We start from the raw sequence: 25009 nt of genomic DNA, 5'->3' as shown, positions 1-25009 counted from the left end.
TAAAAAAAGGCAAATGGCCAAATTTATTTCAGTGACAAACAGATCTTGTATAAAACTTCACTTTGGCTGAAAATGAATATATATTGCCAAGAGTCCATCAAAGGAAAGAATTAGTGGATCTGGGGCTGGTTCCAAAGTTTGAATGTTGTGTAATTTCATAAGGAAGGAGGGCCCCAGGCAAAATCACAGCTCTTAGCAAGCCTGAAGGTCACTGACACAAAGGTGGCCTGACGCCAAAGGAGCAAAAGCTAGAGCAGCTCAATTACTTAAGAAAAGGCCAAAGGGAAAAATAAATTTGTAAGATAACCAATGTAACATCCAACCTTGAAAAAATTATACATGCAAAACTTCCCCAGTTAAAAGACAGATCATTTATCCCTTTCCACAGACAGCAAGCAGTATTAGGGCTTCTGGGAGAAATACCCTAAAAAATATTGTCTGTTCACCAACAAACATGAAGAGGGAAAGGTGCACTTATAATTTAGCGATGCAAGCATATTTTAAAATTCATGCTTCTAAGATAAATCACTATCCATCTGAAACCCACAAAAATGTATTAACTATCTCATGCTTTACGACTATGAAAAACCACATCTGCTAACCACACTCCTAATGAGAAGCAGCTGGTGAGTTTGTAGAGCTGTGACTTTTTGTGAAAATATTAGCAAGGACACACTAAGGAGGTTAGTTTTGTTGAATCCACTTAGCTAAAAAATCAGCAGTGTTTCAACAGTCGTGAAATTATATAATTGCTATGAAATTCAAACTGGCCTAAAAATAAGACTGCTTTTACCCATCACCTATTCTAAATGAATTTCCACTGCCTTACAACTTTGCAGTCTTCCAATCAGCTTCAATTCTCATCCTTCATATGCCACGGATATCAAATCATGTTCATATGCAGATATCAAATTTGTCTGCTATTTCTAGGTTTCCATCCCTCAGCTTTAACTCACTCCTTGGTAACGGAAATACTACAGCCGAATTAGGGGATTATGGACCTCTTTGGGAATCAGCTGCATGCTGTGGACAGTCCTCAAACATACCCATGCACAATCCAGCATTCAAATAGAAGGGCTGACAAAGTCCCTAAATCCCTTCCATGGACCCCTAGTCAAGAACCTACATAAAAGCATGATTTTTCCCTCCCCTGTATTTCTAGTATTTCTGCCCCTTGCTCACCACAAATGAGCTATTCCTTTGAATGAGTGATTTACAACTACTTTCCAATGAATGAAACTTCTTAACCACAACCTTTTAAGGCCATCTCTATTTCCATTTCTTACTACCAGTAGATCCAAATCTACTTGTCTCTTCCACACTCTTTTCTAAGCTATTTAGCTTCTCTCTGTGGAAACCATTCTATACATACCTTTTCTAAGAACCTCATCTGGTTCTTAGTCCTATTATACAGGGAAGCCCACCACTCTCCTGACACCAGCCTTCCTACTTTTGAGATACCACATACTTTTACTATTAAATGGGCGCTGCCTGCCTCTTTCCTATATTTCTAATATATCCCATGTTCTAATCAATTTTTTCCATATATATTATATTTCACAATAAAAAATGTTTAAAACAAAATGAGGTCAAGAATCACTGGGTTTCTTTCATTTACCCCATTTCATACCCCCAACAACCAGAACTTGTGGTTCAGAATAATGTTCCATTTGAAGAAAGTTTTGAGGCTTAGGAAAAAAGGCTTGATATTGTTTAAGACAACCAACTGTATGGTATTTGCTTTGGCAGCCAGGATGCTAAAACGTTATTTTTATTTTTATTAAAAAAAAAAAAAAGGCTTGATAAATCACCACACTAGATGATCTCTTTCTTTTAACATTTCAAGATGTTATTTTTTTCTAATTTGCTATAATCTTCATGGTAAAGGGTAAACTATCCATTCAGAGATCAGATTACCAACTACTAAATGAGAAAAGTGACTTTTTAAGGCATTTGAGTCAGGTTTAGCAAAAATGTCCATTCCTAGTCTCACCAAAATTTTCCTGTAGAACTCAATCAGCAATTTACAAAATGCCCCAAACAGAAACAAAACGCCCCAGTCCCCCACTCTTTAAACATTCAAGTTAGACAAATCCTCTAAATAAAAACACCAGGAACACATGCACTGATGTGTTCCTCTTATTTAATAGTGATTTGCCTTCCCTTCCTCCAATTTCTCTTACTCATCCCAATTAGTTTCTGCTTCATTTGTATTCAAAGTTTTCTAGTTATGAAGAATTTCAAGGCCCAAAGCTCTTACCTACCATACCATTTATGGAAGTCCAAGTCACTGGCTGAAAAAGTTACAAAGGAATGCTTCTGACTTTCAGAAGTTTTATTTCTTCATCCAAATGATCCCGTGAATCCTCTGTCAGAATTATATCCTCTGCATCCATAAGGCTTTAAAATATATTTACGGTTGAGTAAGTCAAGCCTCACACTAGTTAAAATAAGGATTCTCTAAATTTATAGCTTTACAGCAAGGAAGTTAATATTTAAGGCATCCTTGTCTCCCTCTGGTCACAAACATTCAATGTAGATTGGTGAGTTGAACTTTGGTTTCAAACATACAAAATAGGACCTAAAACATGTCTTAGAAAAGGTGGGACTCCCAGTGTACTGAAAAGGTCAAAATACACTGGTCTAATGCAGGTTGGAAGAATACTCCCTCACTCCCCAAAAGAAATATATTCGAGTAAAAGGAAAGGGAAGTTACTTTATACAGATGACAGAAAAATTTGCAATTTTTTGTTTAAATTGTTCCTTTCACTGTAAAAATTTTAAAAACAGCCTAAGCAAGAGCATATAGGTAAGTGGCATCCATTATAAACCTTGTTGTATCTATTTCCTCTTTTCAAACCTGAAATAGGCTGTCTGTTTTAGTTTGCTAATGCTGCCGGAATGGAATATTTCAGAAATGGGTTGTCTTTTATGAAGGGGAATTATTTATTTATTTTATTAATTTAAAATTTTTTTTAAAAAATAAAACAACAAAATGCAAACATTCTTACCTTATGATCATTCTGTTCTACATAATCAATAATTCACAATATCATCACATAGTTGCATATTCATCATCATGATCATTTCTTAGAACATTTGCATCAATTCAGAAAAAGAAATAAAAAGACAACAGAAAAAATTCATACATACCATACCCATTACCCCTACCTTTCACTGATCACTAGCATATCAATCTAAATTTATTTTAACATTTGTTTCCCTTATTATTTATTTTTATTCCGTATGTTTTACTCATCTGTTCATAAGGTAGATAAAAGAAGCATCAGACACAAGGTTTTCACAATCACACAGTCATATTGTGAAAGCTATATTATTATACAATTATCTTCAAGAAACAAGGCTACTGGAATACAGCTCTACATTTTCAGGCAGTTTCCTCCAACCTCTTCATTACATCTTGACTATTGATTTAATGCGTTAAGAACAAACTCCAGGATAACCTCTCGACTCTGGAATCTCTCAGGCATTGACACTTTATTTTGTCTCATTTCGCTCTTTCCCCTTTTGGTAGAGAAGGTTTTCTCAATCCCTCGATGCTGAGTCTCAGCTCATTCTAGGATTTCTGTCCCATGTTGCCAGGAAGGTCCACACCCCTGGGAGTTATGTCTCATGCAGACAGGGGGAGGGCAGTGAGTTTGCTTGTTGTGTTGGCTAGACAGAGAGAGGCCAAATCTGAACAACAAAAGAGGTTCTCTTGGGGGTGACTCTTAGGTCTAATTATAAGGAGGCTTGACTTATCCTTTGTGGGGTTAAGTTTCATATCAACAAACCCCAATATTGGGGGTTCAGCCTATTGCTTTGGTTGTCTGCACTGCTTTTGAGAATATCAAGAATTCAACGTGTGGAAGCTGAATTTTCCCCCTTTCTCACCATTCCCCAAAGGGGACTTTGCAAATACTACTTTTTTTATTCACTGTTCAAATCACTCTGGGATTTAGCAGGGCATCACTCTGGACAAACCAACAAAATCTCATGCCCTACTCAAGGTTCCATGCACTTATGGTGTTCAATTAAGCTGTCTACATAGGTTGTATTAGGAAATGCACTAGTCAAAATAAAAATTTTGTACCAAATAAACATTTTTTGCTTTAGTCTCACGCATAAGTTAAAATTGTAAAATATTAATTACCATCTATTTTCAATACCCTGCAGTAATGACATTCCTTTGTTGTTCCTCATGCAAAAACATTTTTTAAATTGGTACATTTAGTCACTATCATTATACACTCTAGGCATTCCTAGATCATACCATCTGTCTTTATGATCTTTCTTTCTGATTTCATTTGTGCCCCCAGCCCTCCTCCCTCTATCATCCTCACATTCAGCTTCATTCAGTGTTTCAGCATAATTATATTAGTTAGGTAGTATTGTGCTATCCATTTCTGAGTTTTTACACTCAGTCCTGTTGCACAATCTGTATCCCTTCAGCTTCAATTACCCAATCTTACCCTATTTCTATCTCCTGATGGTCTCTCTTACCAATGAAATTCTCCAAGTTTATTCATTAATATCAGTTCATTATCAGTGATACTATACAGTATTTGTACTTTTGTTTTTGGCTAATCTCACTCGGCATAATGTCCTTAAGGTCTATCCATGTTGTTACATACTTCATAACTTTATTCTGCCTTACAGCTGCATAATATTCCATCGTATGTATATACCACAGTTCCTTTAACCACTCGTCTGTTTGATGGACATTTGGCTGTTTCCATCTCTTTGCAATTGTAAATAACGCTGCTATTAACATTGGTGTGCAAATGTCCATTTGTGTCCTCGCCCTCATGTCCTCTGAGTAGATACCTAACAATGGTATTGCTGGGTTATATGGCAATTTTATATTTAGCTTCCTGAGGAACCGCCAAACTGCCTTCCACAGCGGTTGTACCATTTGACATTCCCACCAACAGTGGATAAGTGTGCTTCTTTCTCCACATCCTCTCTAGCACTTTCATTTTCTGTCTTACTGATAACGGCCATTCTGGTGGGTGTGAGATGATATCTCGTCGTAGTTTTGATTTGCATTTCTCTAATAGCCAGTGAAGTTGAGCATCTTTTTTATGTGCCTTTTGGCCATTTCTATTTCCACTTCTGAGAAGTGTCTGTTCAAGTCTTTCACCAGTTTGTAATTGGGTTGTCTTTTTGTTGACTTGAACAATCTCTTTATATATTCTGCATACCAGACCTTTATCTGATATATTGTTTCCAGATATTGTCTCCCATTGTGTACGTTGTCTTTTTACTTTCTTGACGAAGTTCTTTGATGTGCACAAGCATTTAATTTTGAGGAGTTCCCATTTATTTATTTATTACTTCAAGGCTCCTGCTTTGGGTGTAAAGTCTAGGAAACTGCATCCGAGTATAATATTTGTAAGATATTACCCTACATTTTCTTCTGACAGTTTTATGGTCTTAGATCTGATATTTAGGTCTTTGATCCATTTTGAGTTAATTTTTGTACAGGGTGTGCAATATGGATCCTCTTTCATTCTTTTGCATATGGATATCCAGTTCTCTAGGTGTCATTTATTGAAGAGACTGTTCTGTCCTAGGTGAGTTGGCTTGACTGCTTTAATAAAGATCAATTGTCCACACATGAGAGGGTCTATATCTGAACGCTCTATTCTATATTCCATTGGTCAGTATATCTATCTTTATGCCAGTACCATGCTGTTTGGACCACTGGAGCTTCATAAGCCGCCTTAGAGTCAGGTAGTGTGAGACCTCTGACCTCATTTATTTTTCCTCAGGATACTTTTAGCTATTTGGATAAATTTAGTTATTGGTTTTTCTATTTCTGAAATGCAAGTTTTGGGGACTTTAATTGGTATTGCATTGAATCTGTAAACCAATTTAGGTAGAATTGACATTTTAACTATATTTAGTCTTCCAATCCATGAACACAGTATGCCCTTCCAACTATTTAGGTCTTCTGTGATTTCTTTTAACACTTTCTTGTAGTTTTCTTTGTATAGGGGTTTTGTCTCTTTAAATTTATTCCTAAATATTTTATTCTTTTGGTTGTAATTGTAAATGGAATTTTTTTCTTGATTCCCCCCTCAGATTGTTCATTACTAGTATATAGAAACACTACAGATTTTTGAGTTTTGATCTTGTAACTTACAACTTTGCTGTACTCATTTATTAGCTCTAGTAGTTTTGCTGTGGATTTTTTTGGGTTTTCTGAATATAGTATCATATCATCTGAAAACAGCAAAAGTTTTACTTCTTCCATTCCAATTTTGGTGCCCTGTATTTCTTTTTCTTGTCTAATTGCTCTGGCTAGACATTCCAACACAATGTTGAATAACAGTGGTGATAGTGGACATCCTTGTCTTGTTCCTGATCTTGGGGGAAAGTTTTCAGTTTTTCCCCATTGAGGATGATGTTAAGCTGTGGGTTTTTCATAGATTTATCATTTTGAGGAAGTTCCCTTCTATTCTTACCCTTTGAAGTGTTTTCAACAGGAAAGATGTTGAATTTTGTCAAATATGCTTTCTGCATCAATCGGGATGATCATGTGGTTTTACTGTTTGATTTGTTGATATGGTGTATTACATTAATTGATTTTCTTATCTTGTACCATCCTTGCATACCTGGGATGAATCCTATTTGGTCATAGTGTATAATTCTTTTAATGTGCTGCTCGATTCGATTTGTTAAAATTTTGTGGAGGATTTCTGAATCTATATTCCTTAGAGAGATTGGCCTGTAGTTTTCTTTTTTTGTAATATCTTTGCCTGGCTTTGGTATGAGGGTGATGTTGGCTTTGTAAAATGAGTTAGGTAGCTTTCCCTCCTCTTCAAGGTTTTTGAAGAGTCTGAACAGGATTGGTACTAATTCTTTCTGGAATGTTTGGTAGAATTCACACATGAAGCCATCTGGTCCTGGACTTTTCTTTTCGGGCAGCTTCTTAATGGGTGATTCAGTTTCTTTACTTGTGATTGATATGTTCAGGTAATCTATTTCTTCTCGAGTCAATGTTGGTTGTTCATGCCTTTCTAGAGAGTTGTCCATTTTTCTACATTGTCATATTTATTAACATAAAGTTGTCCGTAGCATCCTGTCATTACTTCCTTTATTTCTGTGGGGCCAGTGGTTATGTCTCCTCTTCCATTTCTGATCTTATTTATTTACATCCTCTCTCTTCTTCTTTTTGTCAATCTTTTTTATCAATCTTATTGATTTTATCATAGAACCAACTTCTAGTTTTGTTGATTTTCTCAATTGTTTTCATGTTCTCAATTTCATTTATTTCTGCTCTAACTTTCATTATTTCTTTCCTTTCTTGCTTTAGGGTTAGATTGCCGTTCCTTCTTTATTTCTTCCAAATGGACAGTTAATTCCTTGATTTTTTCCCTTTCTTCTTTTTTGATATAGGCATTTAGGGCAATAAATTTCCCTCTTAGCAATACCTTTGCTGCATCCCGTAAGTTTTGATATGTTGTGTTTTCGTTTTCATTTGCCTCGAGATATTTACTGATTTCTCTTGTAATTTCTTCCTTGATCCACTGGTTGTTTAAGAGTGTGTTGTTGAATCTCCACATATTTGTGAATTTTCTGGCACTCTGCCTATTATTGATTTCTAACTTCATTCCTTTATGATCTGAGAAAGTATTTTGTATGATTTCAATCTTTTTAAATTTACTGAGATTTGCTTTGTGACCCAGCATATGGTCTATCCTTGAGAATGATCCATGAGCACTTGAGAAAAAGGTGTATCCTGCTGTTGTGGGGTGTAATGTTCTATAAATGTCTGTTAGGTCTAGCTCATTTATTGTATTATTCAAATTCTCTGTTTCTTTACTGATCTTCTGTCTAGATGTTCTGTCCATTGATGAGAGCATGGAATTGAAGTCTCCAACTAATATAGTAGATGTGTCTATTTCTCTTTTCAGTGTTTGCCTCATGTATTTTGGAGCATTCTGGCTCGGTGCATAAATACTTATGATTGTTATGTCTTCTTATTGAATTGTCCTTTCATTAATACATAGTGTCCTTCTTTGTCTCTTTTAGCTCTTTTACATCTGAAGTCTAATTTGTTGGATATTAGTATAGCTATTCCTGCTCTTTCCTCATTGTTATTTGCACAAAATATCTTTTCCCAACCTTTCACTTTCAACCTCTGTTTATCCTTGAGTCTAAGATGTGTTTCCTGTAGACAGCATACAGATGGGTCCTGTTTTTTCATTCATTCTGCCAGTCTATGTCTTTTAACTGGGGATTTTATTCCATTAACATTTTGTGTTATTACTTTACGGGTAGTATTGTCTTCTACCATGCTGCCTTTTGGATTTTACATGTCACATCTAATTTTCCTTCTTTATACCTTTACTGATAGTCTTCATTTCTACACTCTTCTCCACACCTCTCTCTCCTTTCCTTTCATATCTGCCTGTATTGCCCCCTTTAGTATTTCTTGCAGAGCCGGTCTCTTGGTCACAAATTCTCTCAGTGATTTTTTTTGTCTGAAAACGCTTTAATTTCTCCCTGATTTTTGAGCAACAATTTTGCTGGATATAGAGTTCTTGGTTGCCAGGTTTTCTTTTAGTAATTTAAATATATCATCCCACTGTCTTCTCACCTCCATGGTTTCTGCTGAGAAATTTATGCATAGTCTTATTGGGCTTCCCTTGCATGTGATGGATTGCTTTCCTCTTGCTGCTTTCAAGATTCTTTCTCTTTGACCGCTGATATTCTGATTATTAAGTATCTTAGAGTATGTCTACTTGGATCTATTCTCTTTGGGGTACACTGCACTTCTTGAATCTGTAATTTTAAGTCTTTCATAAGAGTTGGGAAATTTTCAGTGATAATTTCGTCTATTAGTTTTTCTCCTCCTTTTCCCTTCTCTTCTCCTTCTGGGACATCCACAACACGTATATTCATGCACTTCATATTGTCATTCAATTCTAAAAGTGATTTATTAACTTACCAGTTTACAGTTCTAAGGCCATAAAAATGTCCAAACTAAGACATCGAGAGATCTTCTCTCAAGAAAAACTGATGGTGTGGAACACATCTGTCAGCTGGGAAGGCTAAGTATTTGGCATCTGCTGGTCCTTTGGCTCCTGGTTTGAAATAGCTTCCCCGGGGGCGTTTTCCTTCTGCATCTTCCAAACCTGCGAGCTCTGAGCTTTTTCCAAAATGGTTCCATTTAAAGGACTCCAATAAGGAGATTAAGACCCACCTTGAATAGGTGGAGACCCATCTACATGGAAACCACCTAATTAGAAGATCCCACCCACAACTGGTAGATCCCCACGGAAAGAACTTAATCAAAAGAGTGCAACCTATAACACTGAATAGGATTAAAGAACATGGCTCTTCCGGAGTACAAAGCAGTTTCAAACCAGCACACTGCTGTCCTTGATATTTTAAATTACCAGTTTCTCTTTCTCTCATTTCCCGTGTTAATTCATCCTGCACATCTACCTTAAATTCTTACATTTTCTTTCCAGATTGGATGGCGGGGTTCAACTTAGTTAAAATGTTTTTTACCAGCACTTTAGTCATTATGTCATCAGAACCCATATGCCACTCTGCACATACCAAAAAAAAAAAAACAAATAAAATCCTATATACTGAGTTTCCATAGAAATACAACAGAATTTGCATTTATCACCACTGAGGCGATAAAGAAATCTCTCAGGTTCATGTCAACTATAGTTCTTCATTTTGACTTAAAAAGATTACATTGAAGCTAGTTTATGAACTTCAGTAGGGGGAAAAAGTTGAAGCAGGTAGAAGAGGACAGAAAAGGTGAAATATATGGCAGGTTCTCTGACTCCTATATCTCCTTTTACTCCCTAACAAAAATCCTGTGCAATGTTTTCTTCACTTTTATAAATGCCATATAATAGGTGAAAAGATTATTAATGGGATTGTTATCCCAAAACCTGGTGATTTTATTTTTTTAAACAAAATTAATAGCTATGTACCAAAACTCCAAAGCATTTATTATTCAGATAGTTCACTCCTTTAAAATACTGTGGTTGAAATTCTTCTTGAATTCTTAAGGATGATTACCGCTATTGGTAGAATACACTGTAAAAGCAAGCACAATTCCCCACCCCCTTACCCTGTTTCAGGGCAATGCTGAGTAAATTTCCACGCCTCTGCATGGGTTGGAGGCTGACAAGACAGTGAGGGTCATCAGCCCTCTGAAGCCTTAGGCATTTGTTAGGAAATAGAGAGCAACTATCTTTGTCTCTGAGATTGTAGTCTAAGAACGAACAACATCCTGAAAAAGCTTGATGAGTTTGTAGCTACTTTAAACTTTATACCAAATACAGATAACTTGGAGTTTCTGTTTACTTTCATTCAGTGAAGGGAAATTACTGTCCATTATTTTGGAAGATAACATTTATAATGACTATTCCTAAAGAATAACTTTGTTTTATTATGATGATTTGTGAAAAGAAACAGGGTAGACAGTTCAAGGAAGGACAGTGTCCACAATTTCAGGTTCCAAATTTCTTCTTTTTGATAGGTGGTGGGAGCTGAGCAATAATGTCATCCAGAGGTCGCTCCACTGCCACAAGTGTTCTTTCATCCAAAAGATCCATGAAGAGGAGAGGCTGCAGGTCAGAGAGATGACTGGTGATTCTACCAGGAGTTTCAAAGGCTCCAGGGGGCATACTGAATATATTAACTAGGGCTAAAAGGTATTTTCCCTAGGGCAACGCTAGAATTATCTAAACCTCTGATGGTCTTTCCTCCCCAAAATTCAAAATGCTTGGAAAGACTGGGAACTTTTAACCACGTTCACTTGAAAAATATTTCAACTGGGTTATTCATGTTTTTCCGAACAAAATATGCATGATTTTTTAATTTCTTAAGAATCAATGTTAACTGAGAGCTCTGGGTACTAAATTCATGGCAACTGGCAAGTTACAAACGTATTATAATTCATATGAATAATGTACAGACCTTCCCCACTTAAAAAAAATATTCTTGCAGACACAGAAGATGTTCCAGGACCTAGAGGAAATCCAGTCTGAGAAGTATGAATATGGAACTTCTAAGATGGCCCCCAACAGCTGTATCATAAGCTCAATAAAGATTTGTTTTATATATAGTGAGAGCCTAGCCCAGTTAGGAAAGTCAAATGCAATGACTTGCGTTTGCTTAAAATTTATCTCGTGGAATGCATTTAACCAGAAGTCAAACTCAAAATCCAGCTTTGCCAAATGAGTTCCAACACCATTTCTCACTGTGCATTTCATTTAGCTATGAGTATCATGTGCCTGCCTCTAAACTATGGAGGTAAGAACAATGAAATGGAGACCTAGGGACAGATATGCTCAGAAAAGTAACTTTTCTGCCCAAAATGAGGTCCTCTGCATGTAACATGAAGGCATTATTGTCCTACTAAGAAGCTTAGTATATTATGATAACATAACCATCAACTGGCCAGAATACCAGATAAGATGTTCACCTTACCTTATATTTCTTAGAAATTTTAAAGGCATGGGCCGTGCGCTTCCTGACATCTGAGTCATTTGTGAAAGAAAGTGGACTGTACAATAAAGTTTTGTCATTTGGAAGAGGCTAAAAAGACAAAAATAGAGTTTTAAATTATTTGTATTGGGCTTGTACAGACCCAAGGACCACAGTGTTGTTCTCCAGGTAAACACAATCTTCTAACCATCATATGACATATTTATAATCTTCCTGACATTTCTTACTTCAGGAAGAGAACTGTAGCCTTTCTTCCAGCCATACTATACAGGGTGAAAATATGAGGCAAAAGAGAGGTTGGTACTCTAAGCAACAAGATCAAAGGGCCCAACCGCGGCTTCTGGCCAGTCTTGTCAGTAATGCTTTGTCAGAAAGGAACAAACTGGCAGGGGCAGGCTCTCAGCCCATGCAGGCTTTATGCTTTCTAGATTGTCCCCCAACCAGGTCACAGGCTGGCCATGTGACTAAAGCTTTCTCTGGGCAAAGTCTCAACGCAAACCACCCACACTGATGTCACTAACACCTCAAGAGATGGCCTCTTGCCAAGCAAATCAAATTTCATCTCTGACTTCCTTGGGAAATAGCTCTGCCCAGCATGAGGAAGTGATGGACTTATCACCAATGCTTGGGAAAAATGATCTGAGTTGAGTTACAAAGAGGTGAGCAAACAGGAGGGGTTCTTCCTGTATCACCCATTCCGCAAAAATCACTTTTCAGCCAGCTCTGCTTCCCACACTCACAGAAGAAAAGGTCCACAAGGTGAGTTCCAGTGACACATCACCATGCACACCTCCTCTAGAATAGCTCTGCTGCTTTTCCCATGTTCCATCCACCCCCATCTCCAGTTATAACAAAATACCGTGTTGGTTACAATATAAACTAAAGCCCATTACAGGCATGGCCATGCTCACAATGCTCTTAGGGAAAAAAATGCCTACCCAGAAAAGACATGTAAATTGGGGGTGAATCAAAGCAGCAGCTTTGATTCCAGCAAAGGCTGGAATCTAACATTTGAAGAAAATGCTCACATACTACCTAAATCACAGCCATGAAGAACAGAATTTTCCTAGCTGGACTTTATGTAGATACTGTTTCAGTATATTCAACCAAGAGACCAAGAGGTCAAAATCTCAGTCATTTATCTTCTTTAGCGAAATTTGGTTATTTAGTTACCCTAGGGCAAGGGTTCAAAATTCAAAGCAATTTAGCCAAATAAATGGTATTTCCCCAGAAGGGTCACTTTCTGAATGCTGATCCAATCAGTTTCTTATTTCAGTTCATTTGCTCACAGGCAAAACAGAGAAACAGTCAAGTCAGCAAAAAACAGTAAACAAATGCCTGCTTCTTTTCTTCATGAGCATGGGAACATAAATGAGGAAATCTATAAAACAAAAGTTCCTCTTCTCCACAGAACACATTAGGAACCTTTATTCTCATTCTCCTTCCTCTATCTGATTGTATTTGTGGCTTTTAGAACTTGAAGATTTCTTATTAAAGAAGATTCAGTGAGGATTGGGGATGGTGACAAAGAACTTACCAATGACTTGTCAATGATGCAGAACATGTAGGCATCATGGAGAAGAATGTGCGTTGGTCTCTTGGGATGAAAACTAATGTGCGTGATGGGAGTATCCCTTTGGAGCCAAAGGTGATGAAACCCCTGCTTCTGGATGGTCCGGCTCCACTCAGTATACTGTTTGTCTAGGATGCTATACTCAAACACCTGGGAAGAAGATGATAGATGAATATCCCCTTATCCCTAGCCAAAAAAATATCTATACAACCCTTGATGGCATCATATTCAGTTTTATGCTTTCCCACTTTTAAAAAATAATTTTAAAAAGGTAAATTACAGAATAAAAATTCAAACAGCAAAGAAAGGCTTACACAGAAGTCACCCTTAAATTTCAACCTTTCCCTTCCACCCAATAAAAAAGCAACCTTCTATTTCTTACTTACACTTTTCAAAAAAATTTTATTTACTTATTATTTATTACATATGATACACACTGTTTCTGCACCTTGTTTTCTAAATCAGCATGATAGAGACCGACCCATATCGGTGTGTGTGTGTGTGTGTGTGTGTGTGTGTGCGCGCACACACGCGTGCATGTAGATTGTGTCCCTTTGAAAGAATACACAATAATCCACTCTCTTTATGGATGTGCCATGATTTACTTATATAGTCTCCTTAATGGATATTTAAATTATTTCTAATCTTTGGCTGCTACAAACAAGGCTGCAATTAGTTACCTCTGTACAAATGTCTTTTTGCACAATGGAAAGCATATCTGTAGGAAAAACTCTTAGACCTGGAACTTACATATTTTTTTTTATTTTTTATTTATGATACATAACCACATACAAACACAAACATTCTTATCATATGATCATTCTGTTCTTGTTACACAATCAATAACTCACACTAACATCAGTGATATAGTGATGATAGTATATTCATCATCATGATCATTTCTTAGAACATCTGTATCAATTCAGAAAAAAAAAATAAAAAGAAAATAGAAAAAAATTCGTACCTACCATACCCCTTACCCCTCCCCTTCCCTTCACTGATCGCCAGCATTTCAATCTACTAAATTTATTTTAATATTTATTCCCCTCATTATTTATTTTTAACCCATATGTTTTACTTATCCATCGATAACGCAGGACAAAAGGAGCATCAGACACAAGGCTCTCACAACCACAGTCACACTGTGACAGTCATATCATCATGTAATTCTCTTCAAGAAACATGGTCACCGGAGAACAGCTCCACATTTTCAGGCAGTTCCCTCCAGCCTCTCCATTACACCTTAACTAAACAGGTGATATCTACTTAATGCATACGAATAACCTCCAGGATAACCTCTAGACTCTATCTGGAATCTCTCAGGCACTGACCCTTTATTTTGTCTCATTTCGCTCTTCCCCCTTTTGGTCAAGAAGATTTTCTCAATCCCTTGATGCTGAGTTCCAGCTCATAGAATTGGAACTTAAATGTTGATTTAAATTTAAAGATATTACCCAAAATATCCTCCAAAAGGTTGTATTATTTACACAGTGTATGAGACTGATATTTCCCTACACACTCACAACATTCTGTTGATCTTTGATCTTTCCCACCAGCTTTAATAACAGAGGCACGTAAGGAAGGGACTAACTACCAGAGAAGGTGTCGGGTGGACATTATCAATACTTGTGACAAAGGCAAGGATCTGGCTTCATCAATTTCAATTTCTGGTCAAGGACACAAATCCATGACTGAAAAAAGAGATTTACTTCACTTGTCGGATAGTGTGTGTGTGTGTAAAAGCTGCATCATTTGCCTCACAGCCTACTTAACCGTGCTTCCTAGGCCACATTTTAATCCAACATCTTGGTGAGTACATATTATCATCCTCATTTTATAGATGAAAATATACAAATACTGATAATTTCATAAGATGGGTTCTATAGCCTAAAGTATTTTAAAGATCTTCTCCTTACAACTTGGTATAGAAAAAAAAGCACTAGACCAAGCTCTAGTTTTGGCTGAGATTAGGTACCTGACCTCAATCAAAACCCTTCACTATGGCCTGATTGCCTCATCTGCAAAATGAAGCTGAATAATGCAATCTATTGTCACTTTCGTTTCTCAAAATCTTATTCCATCCCATATCCAGCTTTACCATATGTCCATGTCATCTCTAATATAAAACTAAGTAAAATGACATGGACATCACCATTAGAGATGACACGGACCCACCACTTTCCTATGCCTCTTTATTCTAAAATCTCAGGCTGCACCATTCAACTGTACTTCAGCGAGCCCATGGACACTGCTAGCCTCTGATGATTCCAGGCTGCCCTGGTAGCTTTGCTGCACATACAGAAACAATACTTTTGTACGCTCCAGCACCTTCAAAACTGTCATCATTTCAGCTTCCAGGTTACTATCCAGCAGAAAGGAATTAGATAGTACTGGAATCTCTCTTACCTGCTGGTCGGAATAAGCAATGACAAGATTGTTGGTATTGGGGGCGATGGCCAGAGCAGTCACAGGGAAATTGTAAGCAGGTACTGTGCAGTGAGGCTGGGAATAAATAACAGACCTAAGATTCAACTTCATAAAATGCCTTCCTTCAAGAAAAACTGGGCACTATAGGTCAGTTGTTTTTAAATATTGTTCTTTTTAACACTAAAGGTTCTGGGGAAGTTTCCATAAATTTCAGGTATTTCCTCATGAACTTTAATTAAAAAAAAATGCATACTTAACTGGTAGCATTTGCAGAGGACACAGAATAAAGTTCTCTCTACTATCTCTACATTTATATAAACTGCTCAAATACATGTCATTCATCAGGGACCCTAGAGCTCCTAATATTATAAATTGGAACAAATAAAATAAATGTATACTATTACACAAGGCAGTTGTGTTACTGATATCTCTAAGTATATTCACTTCAACACTGAGTTAACTTGTTATTTAGGTATGCAATTATTTGGCATTTTTCTTAGAATTACTTGATTTAATGACCAATTTTTGTAGACTATGCATATAAGACAATTGCTATTGTTGTACACAGTAATTAAAAATGAGTCATATTTGAAAAAAATACATACTGATATAGTAAAACAGGAAAAATTCTTGGTACAGTAAACTTGATGGTCCTACCAATCTGCTTTGATTCTTTTATCTGTAGGGTTGACTTTCTCCTGTACAATGATTCAGATTGCTGCTACTAAATCCTGAGCTTACCTTTAGATGTTTTATGCTGTAGACATGGACTCCAGCACTGGTACCCGATGCAGCTAGCCAATTTCCATCTGGACTGACTGCCAAAAGACACATGGCCTCGACTGTCCCTGTGAGAGCAAATCAGGTAAGTCTCTGAATTCAGTCAATGCCAGTAGCCAGCCAGCCTTGCCTTAAGATGAAGGCAAAAGCTAATAAAGACCCCCAGAATTTTCAATCACTGACATGGTAAATTATTAGTAGTTTTGCAAATAAGTTATAGATGTTACTCTGCCCCCTTTTTTCATTTTATTAGCCATGCCTCCTGCAAAGAGGAACCAGAGAGATAAAGCTGAAGACATTACTTGCTCAAACCTGATTAAGAAATTGTCTACTATCAGAAGGGAAAATCAGGGGAGCATTTACCACTGAAATCTGTAATTTATACTAGTTGTTTCAAACTCTTTTCCTATCAAAAGGTTTTAATCAAAGTTATGAATAAACAGCAAACTCAAAAGCCTTGAACCGTATCTTTAATGTATTGGGTGTCTGCTGTATATTTAGCACCAGGAGGGGATGGAAACACATGAGCTACCATTGTCATCAAGGGCCTTTGAACAAATTTGGCAACATTAAGACTCACATGGGCAAAAAATCAGATAGTGATGCTTCATGCCAAAATATGTGTTTCATGTAATGTCCTCCAACAATGTGAAAGTTTTATAATAGTATAGACATAAACCAGATACTACAGAATGGATGGGAGGCAGTGGCGAAGAACAGCACAAGCCCTAAGTGACAAGGAATAGAACACACAGGTTTTAGAGCTGTGAAAAAACCAGCATGACTACAAAGGGAAGTGAGATCAGGAGGAAGAAATAAAGTCATATGTATAATACTAAGCCTGAAATTAAAAGGTATGAAATGAAAGATAAAGAATCTGAGCTTTGTAATGCCTAGTAAAAACAGATACAGGCAGATGCTCGATAAACGTGGTTGGTTTAATTGATCTGACCCCCCAACTCTCAGGTTTCTTCTTCTGGCTGTTTCCAGAGAACAGTGAGAGTTTAAGAGTTCATTTTCTAGGTGGATGAAACCTAAATAACAGGGAATCGAGCTACACTCCAAGGCAACGGAGAAGGGAAAAAGACTACAGGAAGTATCAAAAGAATTACGGTAGAGATAAGCCTAAGATGGGTACTAAGTCCTCGGTAGTTAACCCAGCAGTAATTAGCTACCCACATATACAATAATTCATTGACACATACTCATTTTCTCAATGAACACGGAAAAACAGAAGTAAATTAACACAGGTAATGCAACTGTATGTATAAGGCATTTTCATCTTTATAAAAACAAACATGTCTACAAAATATCTACATCAAACACATATTGTAAATACACCAAAATATTCATGGCAGTTTTTCTGGGGGTCAGTATTACAAATAATTTTAACTTTCTTCTTTCCGTACCAACAAAACTCTTAAGAAGGGTGATGAACTTTCTTTGGCCCCAAATAATGAATAAAAAAATCAGTGAGAAAAGAGTAGGTGTGACACCTTATTAGTCAAGATGTAATAGAGAGGCTGGAGGGAACTGCCTGAAAATGTAGAGCTGTGTCCCAATAGCCATGTTTCTTGAAGATGACTGTATGATATAGCTTACATAATGTGACTGTGTGATTGTGAAAACTTTGCGTATGATGTTCCTTTTATCTGCCTTATCAACAGATGAGTAAAACATACGGAATAAAAATAAATAATAGGGGGAACAAATGTTAAAATAAGTTTAGATTGAAATGCTAGTGATCAATGAAAGGGAGGGGTAAGGGGTATGGTATGTATGAATTTTTTTCTGTTTTCTTTTTATTTCTTTTTCTGAACTGATGCAAATGTTCTAGGAAATTATCATGATGATGAATATGCAACTACGTAATGATATTGTGAATTACTGATTATATATGTAGACTGGAATGATCATAAATGTTTGTTATATTTTTATAAAAAATTTTAAAAAAAGAGTAGGTGTGACAAAAATTTCAGATCTCATCAACCGTCTTCATTTACCAGATCTCTCCTACTTTAAATTGCAAAATGGGAGTGAGTGTTTATCTGCAGAGTGGGAGAAGATCATTAGTGAAACTGGAACAATGAGATTTAAGAGGGGAAAAAGGACACATCTTAAATACTGATACCCTCTCATGACCAGTTTCCAAATTCCCACCTGACTGGGGCTGGAAAGTATGCAGGTGCTTGAAGCTTCCTTCCAACAGCTGAATGGTATGTAGAGATCCTTGATTTGATGCCACAAAGAGCTTTGTTGAGTCTTCAGAAAACAAAATCTGAAGGGCAGAGCGAAGGATCGCTGGCATTTTGGGAACCTTAGGGTCAACCAATAATAAAAGCCAGTAAGTCAGAGAAGTGAGACCTTTAGCCTATCAAAAATAATCACAGTCCAGCTTAAACTACATTAATGCTTCCTGTCTCTACATAAACCAACTGACCAAGGGCCCAGAATATTGCTGTGCCATTGTAACTTACACATCCCCCTTTTTCAACTCTTCAGTAAATTCTAAATTCTCTGTTATGAAAATAACTCTGGCACATATGAAACCATTAAACAGGAAAATCTAAACTTTACTGCCACTTTGTCATTCCCGTGCCCCTCCAAAAATATAATCAATTCAAAATGGAAATAAAAGATCATTTTGTAACAGCAGTCTCCATTTGAGCAAGGATTTACATCCAGAATATTTCTACTTTCCATGTGTTTAAAAAAAAAAATCACATACTTATGAAGTTTCTTCTTCTGTGGCCAAACATCAGGCTATCACTTACCTTTTGGAGGCTTATGTTATCATGTTCATAATTCAACCGATAGAGAAAAAACCGAGAAGTTGTAGAATAAGCAATCCAACTTGCACATGGGGAGATACAGCTGCAAATAATGTTCTCAGGTCCCTAGTGATATTAAGAATCATAATGAATGTTCAATTAAAACTTCAAACTGACAAGGCTCACTGTGACATAAATTCTCAAGCTCCTGCTACTCTGGACATATCCACAAAAACATCTACACACAATCCTGACACTCATGCTATGTGTCACTATGATTATTTTAGAAGCAGAACATCTAAATGGTGCGGTTTTGATTTGCAAAATCAGAAACGGAGGCATGTGAATATTGTGCACATCTCAGCCCTTTGAGTACTTCATCGATTGATGCCACACTAAATCCCAACCTTAGAATTCTGAGCAGGGAGGGAGGTATTTAATGTAGATTACATATAGGATTTGGAGAATAGGTAACGTGGAGAACTGATCTTCTGTTCTTAGAACCTGCTTCAACAATATTTAAGGATTAGTAATTGAAAAATTTGCAAAGCAAAGGAGGAAAGGCCAATGTAAATTTACATAATTAATAAAGCCATACACCTAATCAATTAAAAATAATTATTTCATGGGGGGGGACTAGAATTAGAGCAGTGGTCATGGATATAAACTACTGACATTGTTTGAATTCTTCACAGTGAGACTACATTCACAAACATTTGTGTAATTAAAATAAAGATTTTTTTTTAAAGGAAGAAACAATGTGTATACAGTATATTTCCATTAATGTAAAAGAAAAGATATATACAATACACATATGGGTAGAAATTTTTTCTGGAAGGATATATATAAGAAATTGCTGACAGTGATTATCTCTGGACAGAGTGAGAATACATTTTTCACTGTATACTTTTTTGTACTTTTGAATTTTTTTTAACATGCATGTTATTTTTACAATACCAAAAGAAGAAAACCAATTTCCTGTATTCTTTCATCAAACATATTCTGAATGCCCAACTTATAATCATAAGAAATCTAATTATGGTTATCGCAATTCATTCAGTTCTAGAATTTATACAGCTTATGCTATCAAGAATAAGATGGCATAAGAATTCAGAATGGTAAAAACATTCTGAAGTACACAATTAACTTTCTTACCTTCGCCTTGAGCTGCAATAAGTGATCCGCATTTTTGGAAAGTGGAAGAATATCCCCATTCTTTCCTGGAACAAGAAACGTCCCTGATATTCTTCTTATCAAAGGAAACATTTCCCCTTAAGGTTACTTGTATATTTTTCTTCTAAAATGTCACTGCTGGGTAGAACAGAATTTCTAGGTGGGAAATCAGAAAAATTCTCAGCTCAGAATTTCTGGGGGTTGTGGGAGTGGGTGCGGTACATGAAAAAGAAAGCAGTATGCATTTCCTTAGCTTCTATTCGAATACTCTCAATATGTTCTGTGATTAATCATGAATTCTTTGAAGCTCTACATCCAGCCAGACAAATGGAAATGGAGGTTGGGTGACCCTGATTTCAAACTTCATTTTATCATTCTGGAACCTAAAGAAAAAATCTCAAATCCATCATAAACAATGGGGCCCAAACATTTCTTTAGCAGATTACACAAAAGGTCTCTAGGCTGTCACCCCAATAATATCTATGCAACCTTCTTTTTCACTTAGGACTGTTAACTATCCAACATTAAATCATGCCATTTTTCAAAAAGCCTGTTTTCTCCCAATTCCACAAAGTTTGCCTCAACTACACCGTGCTGTGCACCACACAGAATCTAAACTTTTAAGATATATCGCTTCTTGGCTTTTGGCTAAGATGAAGTGTAGTATCTGTTCTTATCTGTTTAATATCTGATATGTCCTCTATCCGAGGACAATATATTAAATGGATTTTTAGAACTAGGAGATGGAATAGGAACTTGCTCCATCCACTTCACGCATCGACCTGGTATTGCAGTACTTCGAGGAATGGTGCACCCCCCCTTGGGGGAACAATAAATGTATGAAAAATAAATAATAATAATAATGAACTTTTAAGATATGATCAAGTATCTTGCTTAAAGAGTTTAATACTGGGAAGGCCATGGTGGCTCAGCAGGTAAGAATGCTTGCCTGCCAGGCCCGAGGACCCGGGTTCGTTTCCCGGAGCCTGCCCATGTAAAAAAAAAAAAAGAAAGAAAAAAAAAGAGTTTAATACTGAATAACTCATCTGCTACATCTTGAGGATGGGAAAAAATCCTAAATTCCAAAAGACAGGAAAATTTACTTTCATTTTTCCACTAGCAGAATTTCAACTGTGATTCTGATTTCTCGTTTCTCTCTCCAACTTTCTCACTGGGAAAAAACATTCTCCCAATTTACCTGTTGCAACTGTGGATCCCAGTCGCCAAAGTTCCAAGTGATGCGCAAACTGGAAGAGGAGAAGCTGCCTCTTTTTAGAACAGGAAATGAGACGTCGCTGTATCCAAGAATAGAAAAGTTCTTAGCCAGGGCCATCTACTGACTAAGTACTAGACCAAACAAATCTTAGCACATACTTTACTGTTAAAATCCATTTACTTAATAAATGCTTCTAAAGCACAATCATATGCCAGACATTGTCCTAGGATCTCAGAATATAATGGTGAATAAAAACACAACTACTGAGTGGGCGATGACGGTGCAGTGGCAGACTTCTCGCTCCCCATGCCAGAGACCCGGGTTTGATTCCCGGTGCCCGCCCATGCAAAAACAAACAAACAAAAAAACACAGGTACTACTCTCAAGAAGCTTAGTCTAAGAATTGACACAATTAAATGGGCAATTACATCAGAGTATGTTAGGAATTTTAACAAGGGTACACACAGTGTGTAATGAAAAAAATAGAAAGGACTTAACCTTAGAAAGGTTAACCAAGCCTTAAGGCTAGATTTGAGCGGATAAAAACAGAAGCCCATAGGAAGCTCCCTGGTAAAAACAGTCAGGCATAAAGGGTAGGACAGGGCATTCCAAACAGAAAGAGGGTGTGTGAAATGGCTCATAGTAAAAGAACATTAAAGAGAATAAAAATTCTTCCAGTATGGCTAGACTGGGTGGAGTGGGAGCTGTGTTGATGATGCATGTGCATGGAAGGAGCAACAGCAGCTGAAAACCAGGACCAAATCAAGCTAGATCTTAAGCTACACAAAGGAATTAGGTCTTTATACTGGGGGCAACAGGGACCAACCAAAGGCTTTTAAGCAGAGTAAAATATCAAAGTTGCTTTTTAAATAGAGCACTGGTGAATAGTATAGAATAAGAAAAATGTAAATACAAGATGTTCATTAGGAAATCCATGAGAAAAGACATTGGACTAAACTAGGATAATGGGCAGCGTAGACATAGAAAAATGACTAGATTCAAGATAGTGAGCAGGTTGATTCAGTATGGTTTAATGGGTGAATGGCATGGGGGAACTGGTGGGAAAAAGTAGGGTTTCTAACTTGGAAATACAGTATCATTCACCTAGAAGGGAATACTGGAAGCCTGGATTTTCCTGCTACCTCCCAGAAAAATAAAGAGCCTAACCTTAAAAAAAAAATCTATCTATATATAGATATAAATATAGATATATAAACAAGATAAATGAGCATACTCCCCAGAAACCACAATCATCTGGAAAAGAAATGAGTTGCCCAGGAACTGAACTAGTAATGTGGCGGCAAGTCTCTTGCTCCTGTAAATGTCTTTGCAAGAGGCTTGCCTCAGAAACAGAAAGAATGAAGATGGGTAGTTACAGGAATTCCTACAAATTTGTTCAGGAAGTGCTGTCTATATTCAGTCTCTCGCGGGGGGTTGGGGGGGGATTGTGATGGGGAGGATATGATACTTACATGGGGGAAGGTAATTTTTCGGAGAGCAGCATCGTAATTCTTTACCTCCACTTTCTCCATGAGAGGACGAATGACCAAGTGCGTGTCAGTGCCTGGGGCAGGGAAGAGGGGAGAAGGTGCACAGAGTTAGACAAAGACTTGCCTGAAAATAATAAGAGCTGAGCAAAGAAACAGGTTCCCCAAGAGTGGCACCCACCTCCAGATATCAATGCTGTTGGGCTGTGGGCCACAGCACGCACATCATGAGTGTGATGCTGGAAGGGCTTTGTCCGTACCCACTGCTTCTCGTTGCTGTTGGAAGTCACGGAGACCAGCTGAAAATGGAAGACTGTCCCCTCGGCTGTGCCCACCACGAAACTGTCTTCTTGCTGAGGAATTAAATCATTAGGAAGGTACAGTTGAACAAAAAAGGGCCCAGGCAGAAAAATACTCCCTGAGGTTTTCTGTCTGTGCAGCATAGGGGAATACATCTCTCCCCAGAATTAGAAGGTAGGGTGCAGGGGTCTTTTCCCTTGAGAAGCTAATATTTTCAGAGGAGTAAGCTCAGGCACAGATAACAGTGTATAAAACTAAACAAGTCTTTTCTTTGATTTGTACTGGGATTATAACAACTCAGAAATTCCATCAGACGCTTCTATGCCTTTAATGAAAAATGTATGAGAATTCCCTATCCTTACTGACAAAATTAACAACATGTATTTCAAATTGTAATAGTCGTTTCATATATACAAAGTAGAACCTATTAAAATAGCAACAAAAAAGATAAAACACCTAGGAATAAATTTAACAAGAAATATGCTAAGACCTATATCAGCAAAATCTAAATCCTTTTAAAGGACACTAAAGACCTAAACAAAGACAAACATACCATGCTCTTGAACAGGATATTTAATATGATAAAGACATTAATTATCACTGAGGAATTGCATGTTTTACATAATACAATAAAAATACCAAAAGTCCTTTGCCTGGAACTAGAGGAGGTGCTTCTTACATTTGTATATTAAAGAAAAAAGAAAAAAACAGAAATGAGACATGTACAAAAAAAAAGCCTAATAATAAAAGCATTTGGCAGGGGGAGGGGGGAGGGGATAAAGAGTGGGAGTCCTATGCTTGTCAGGTATTAAAATATATAAAGTGTCTCAATAATTAACACAGTATAGTATGGCACACCAATAGACCATGTTACAGAACTAAAAGTTCTGAAATATACCCCAATTCTTATGGGAATTTTATATCACAAATATCTAATATTTGAGCCCCAAGTGGCATCTTAAATTGGCAGGAAAAAATAGACCATCTCTTATAAAGATCAACAGGAAGGGTCAACGGCAAGGGTAACCATAAATGCCAGTACTACCGTATTTTGGTTTGTTAACTCCACTTTCTACTTCCTACAGGATCTAAAAGGCAAATGAATAAAATGCAACGACATATTAGTGGTTTTGTATTCCTAACATATAAACATGTAATCTGTGACAAGAACTCTCTCAAGGGGGGAGTGAATGGAAGGGTATATGAACATAGTTTGTGTATACTACTGAAGTTAAGCAAGTATCAAAGCAAATGAGACTGTTACAATTTAGGATGTTAAATTCAAGCCCCATGGTTAACTACAAAGAAAATATCAGAGAATATGCAAACCCAAAGAGACAGAAATTAGAGTAGGGGTGTCCAGGGGCAAGGAAATGTGGATGGGGATGTTAATGGAAAAATGTTGTAGGGTCCTGTTTGGGGAGATGGGAATGTTTTAGTAATGGAAGCCAGTGAAGGTACAACAGTGAATGAGATTAATCCTGCTATATGGGATGTTTGGAAGCAGTTGAAATGGAAAGTTTATGTCATATATATGCTTCCACAATTAAAAAATAAAAGAGTAACTAAAGAGATAATGACAAAGTCTCCTTGAAGGAAAGGGGGCAAAGGTGAGAACAGTAAGCTTACCAAGAATTTCTGACATTCTTGCAAGCACTGGAGACTGCCAATTTGACAGACCAGGCCCTTGATCTTGGGGCTTGCCCTTATTAAACTTATTCTTACAGAGACACTAAGCCTACTTGTGATGATGCATAAGAGTCACCCCCAGAGAACTTCTTTGTTGCTCAGCTGT

General features: G+C 37.0%; 1 protein-coding gene and 1 non-coding gene across 3 annotated transcripts in view; one reads left to right on the top strand and one right to left on the bottom strand.

The window, feature by feature from the left end:
• Positions 1-1884: 1884 nt before the first annotated feature.
• Positions 1885-25009, bottom strand: part of UTP4 (UTP4 small subunit processome component) — a 38383-nt gene continuing 15258 nt past the window's right edge. Inside the window, exons 7-17 of one of the 2 annotated variants that reach the window (XM_077132841.1) lie at positions 23096-23267; positions 22900-22991; positions 21410-21506; positions 20194-20258; positions 19042-19164; positions 18428-18584; positions 16229-16335; positions 15467-15562; positions 13025-13210; positions 11470-11577; positions 1885-10604 (exon numbers count right to left, since the gene is read on the bottom strand). In XM_077132841.1, coding sequence (XP_076988956.1) covers positions 10488-10604; positions 11470-11577; positions 13025-13210; positions 15467-15562; positions 16229-16335; positions 18428-18584; positions 19042-19164; positions 20194-20258; positions 21410-21506; positions 22900-22991; positions 23096-23267 — 1320 coding nt within the window. In that variant the 3' untranslated portion in view covers positions 1885-10487. The remainder of the gene's footprint in view (positions 10605-11469; positions 11578-13024; positions 13211-15466; positions 15563-16228; positions 16336-18427; positions 18585-19041; positions 19165-20193; positions 20259-21409; positions 21507-22899; positions 22992-23095; positions 23268-25009) is intronic. The other variant, XM_077132840.1, reaches the window with a different exon arrangement.
• On the top strand, positions 20841-21030 carry LOC143660485 (U2 spliceosomal RNA). The gene has a single exon (XR_013164082.1). It is a non-coding gene; the product is annotated as a U2 spliceosomal RNA (small nuclear RNA).

Source organism: Tamandua tetradactyla, chromosome 16 (genome assembly GCF_023851605.1).
Source record: "Tamandua tetradactyla isolate mTamTet1 chromosome 16, mTamTet1.pri, whole genome shotgun sequence".
NCBI classification, from domain to species: Eukaryota; Metazoa; Chordata; class Mammalia; order Pilosa; family Myrmecophagidae; genus Tamandua; species Tamandua tetradactyla.
The sequence above is the reverse complement of the archived record's forward strand: the minus strand, read 5'-3'. Positions and strand labels throughout refer to the sequence as shown.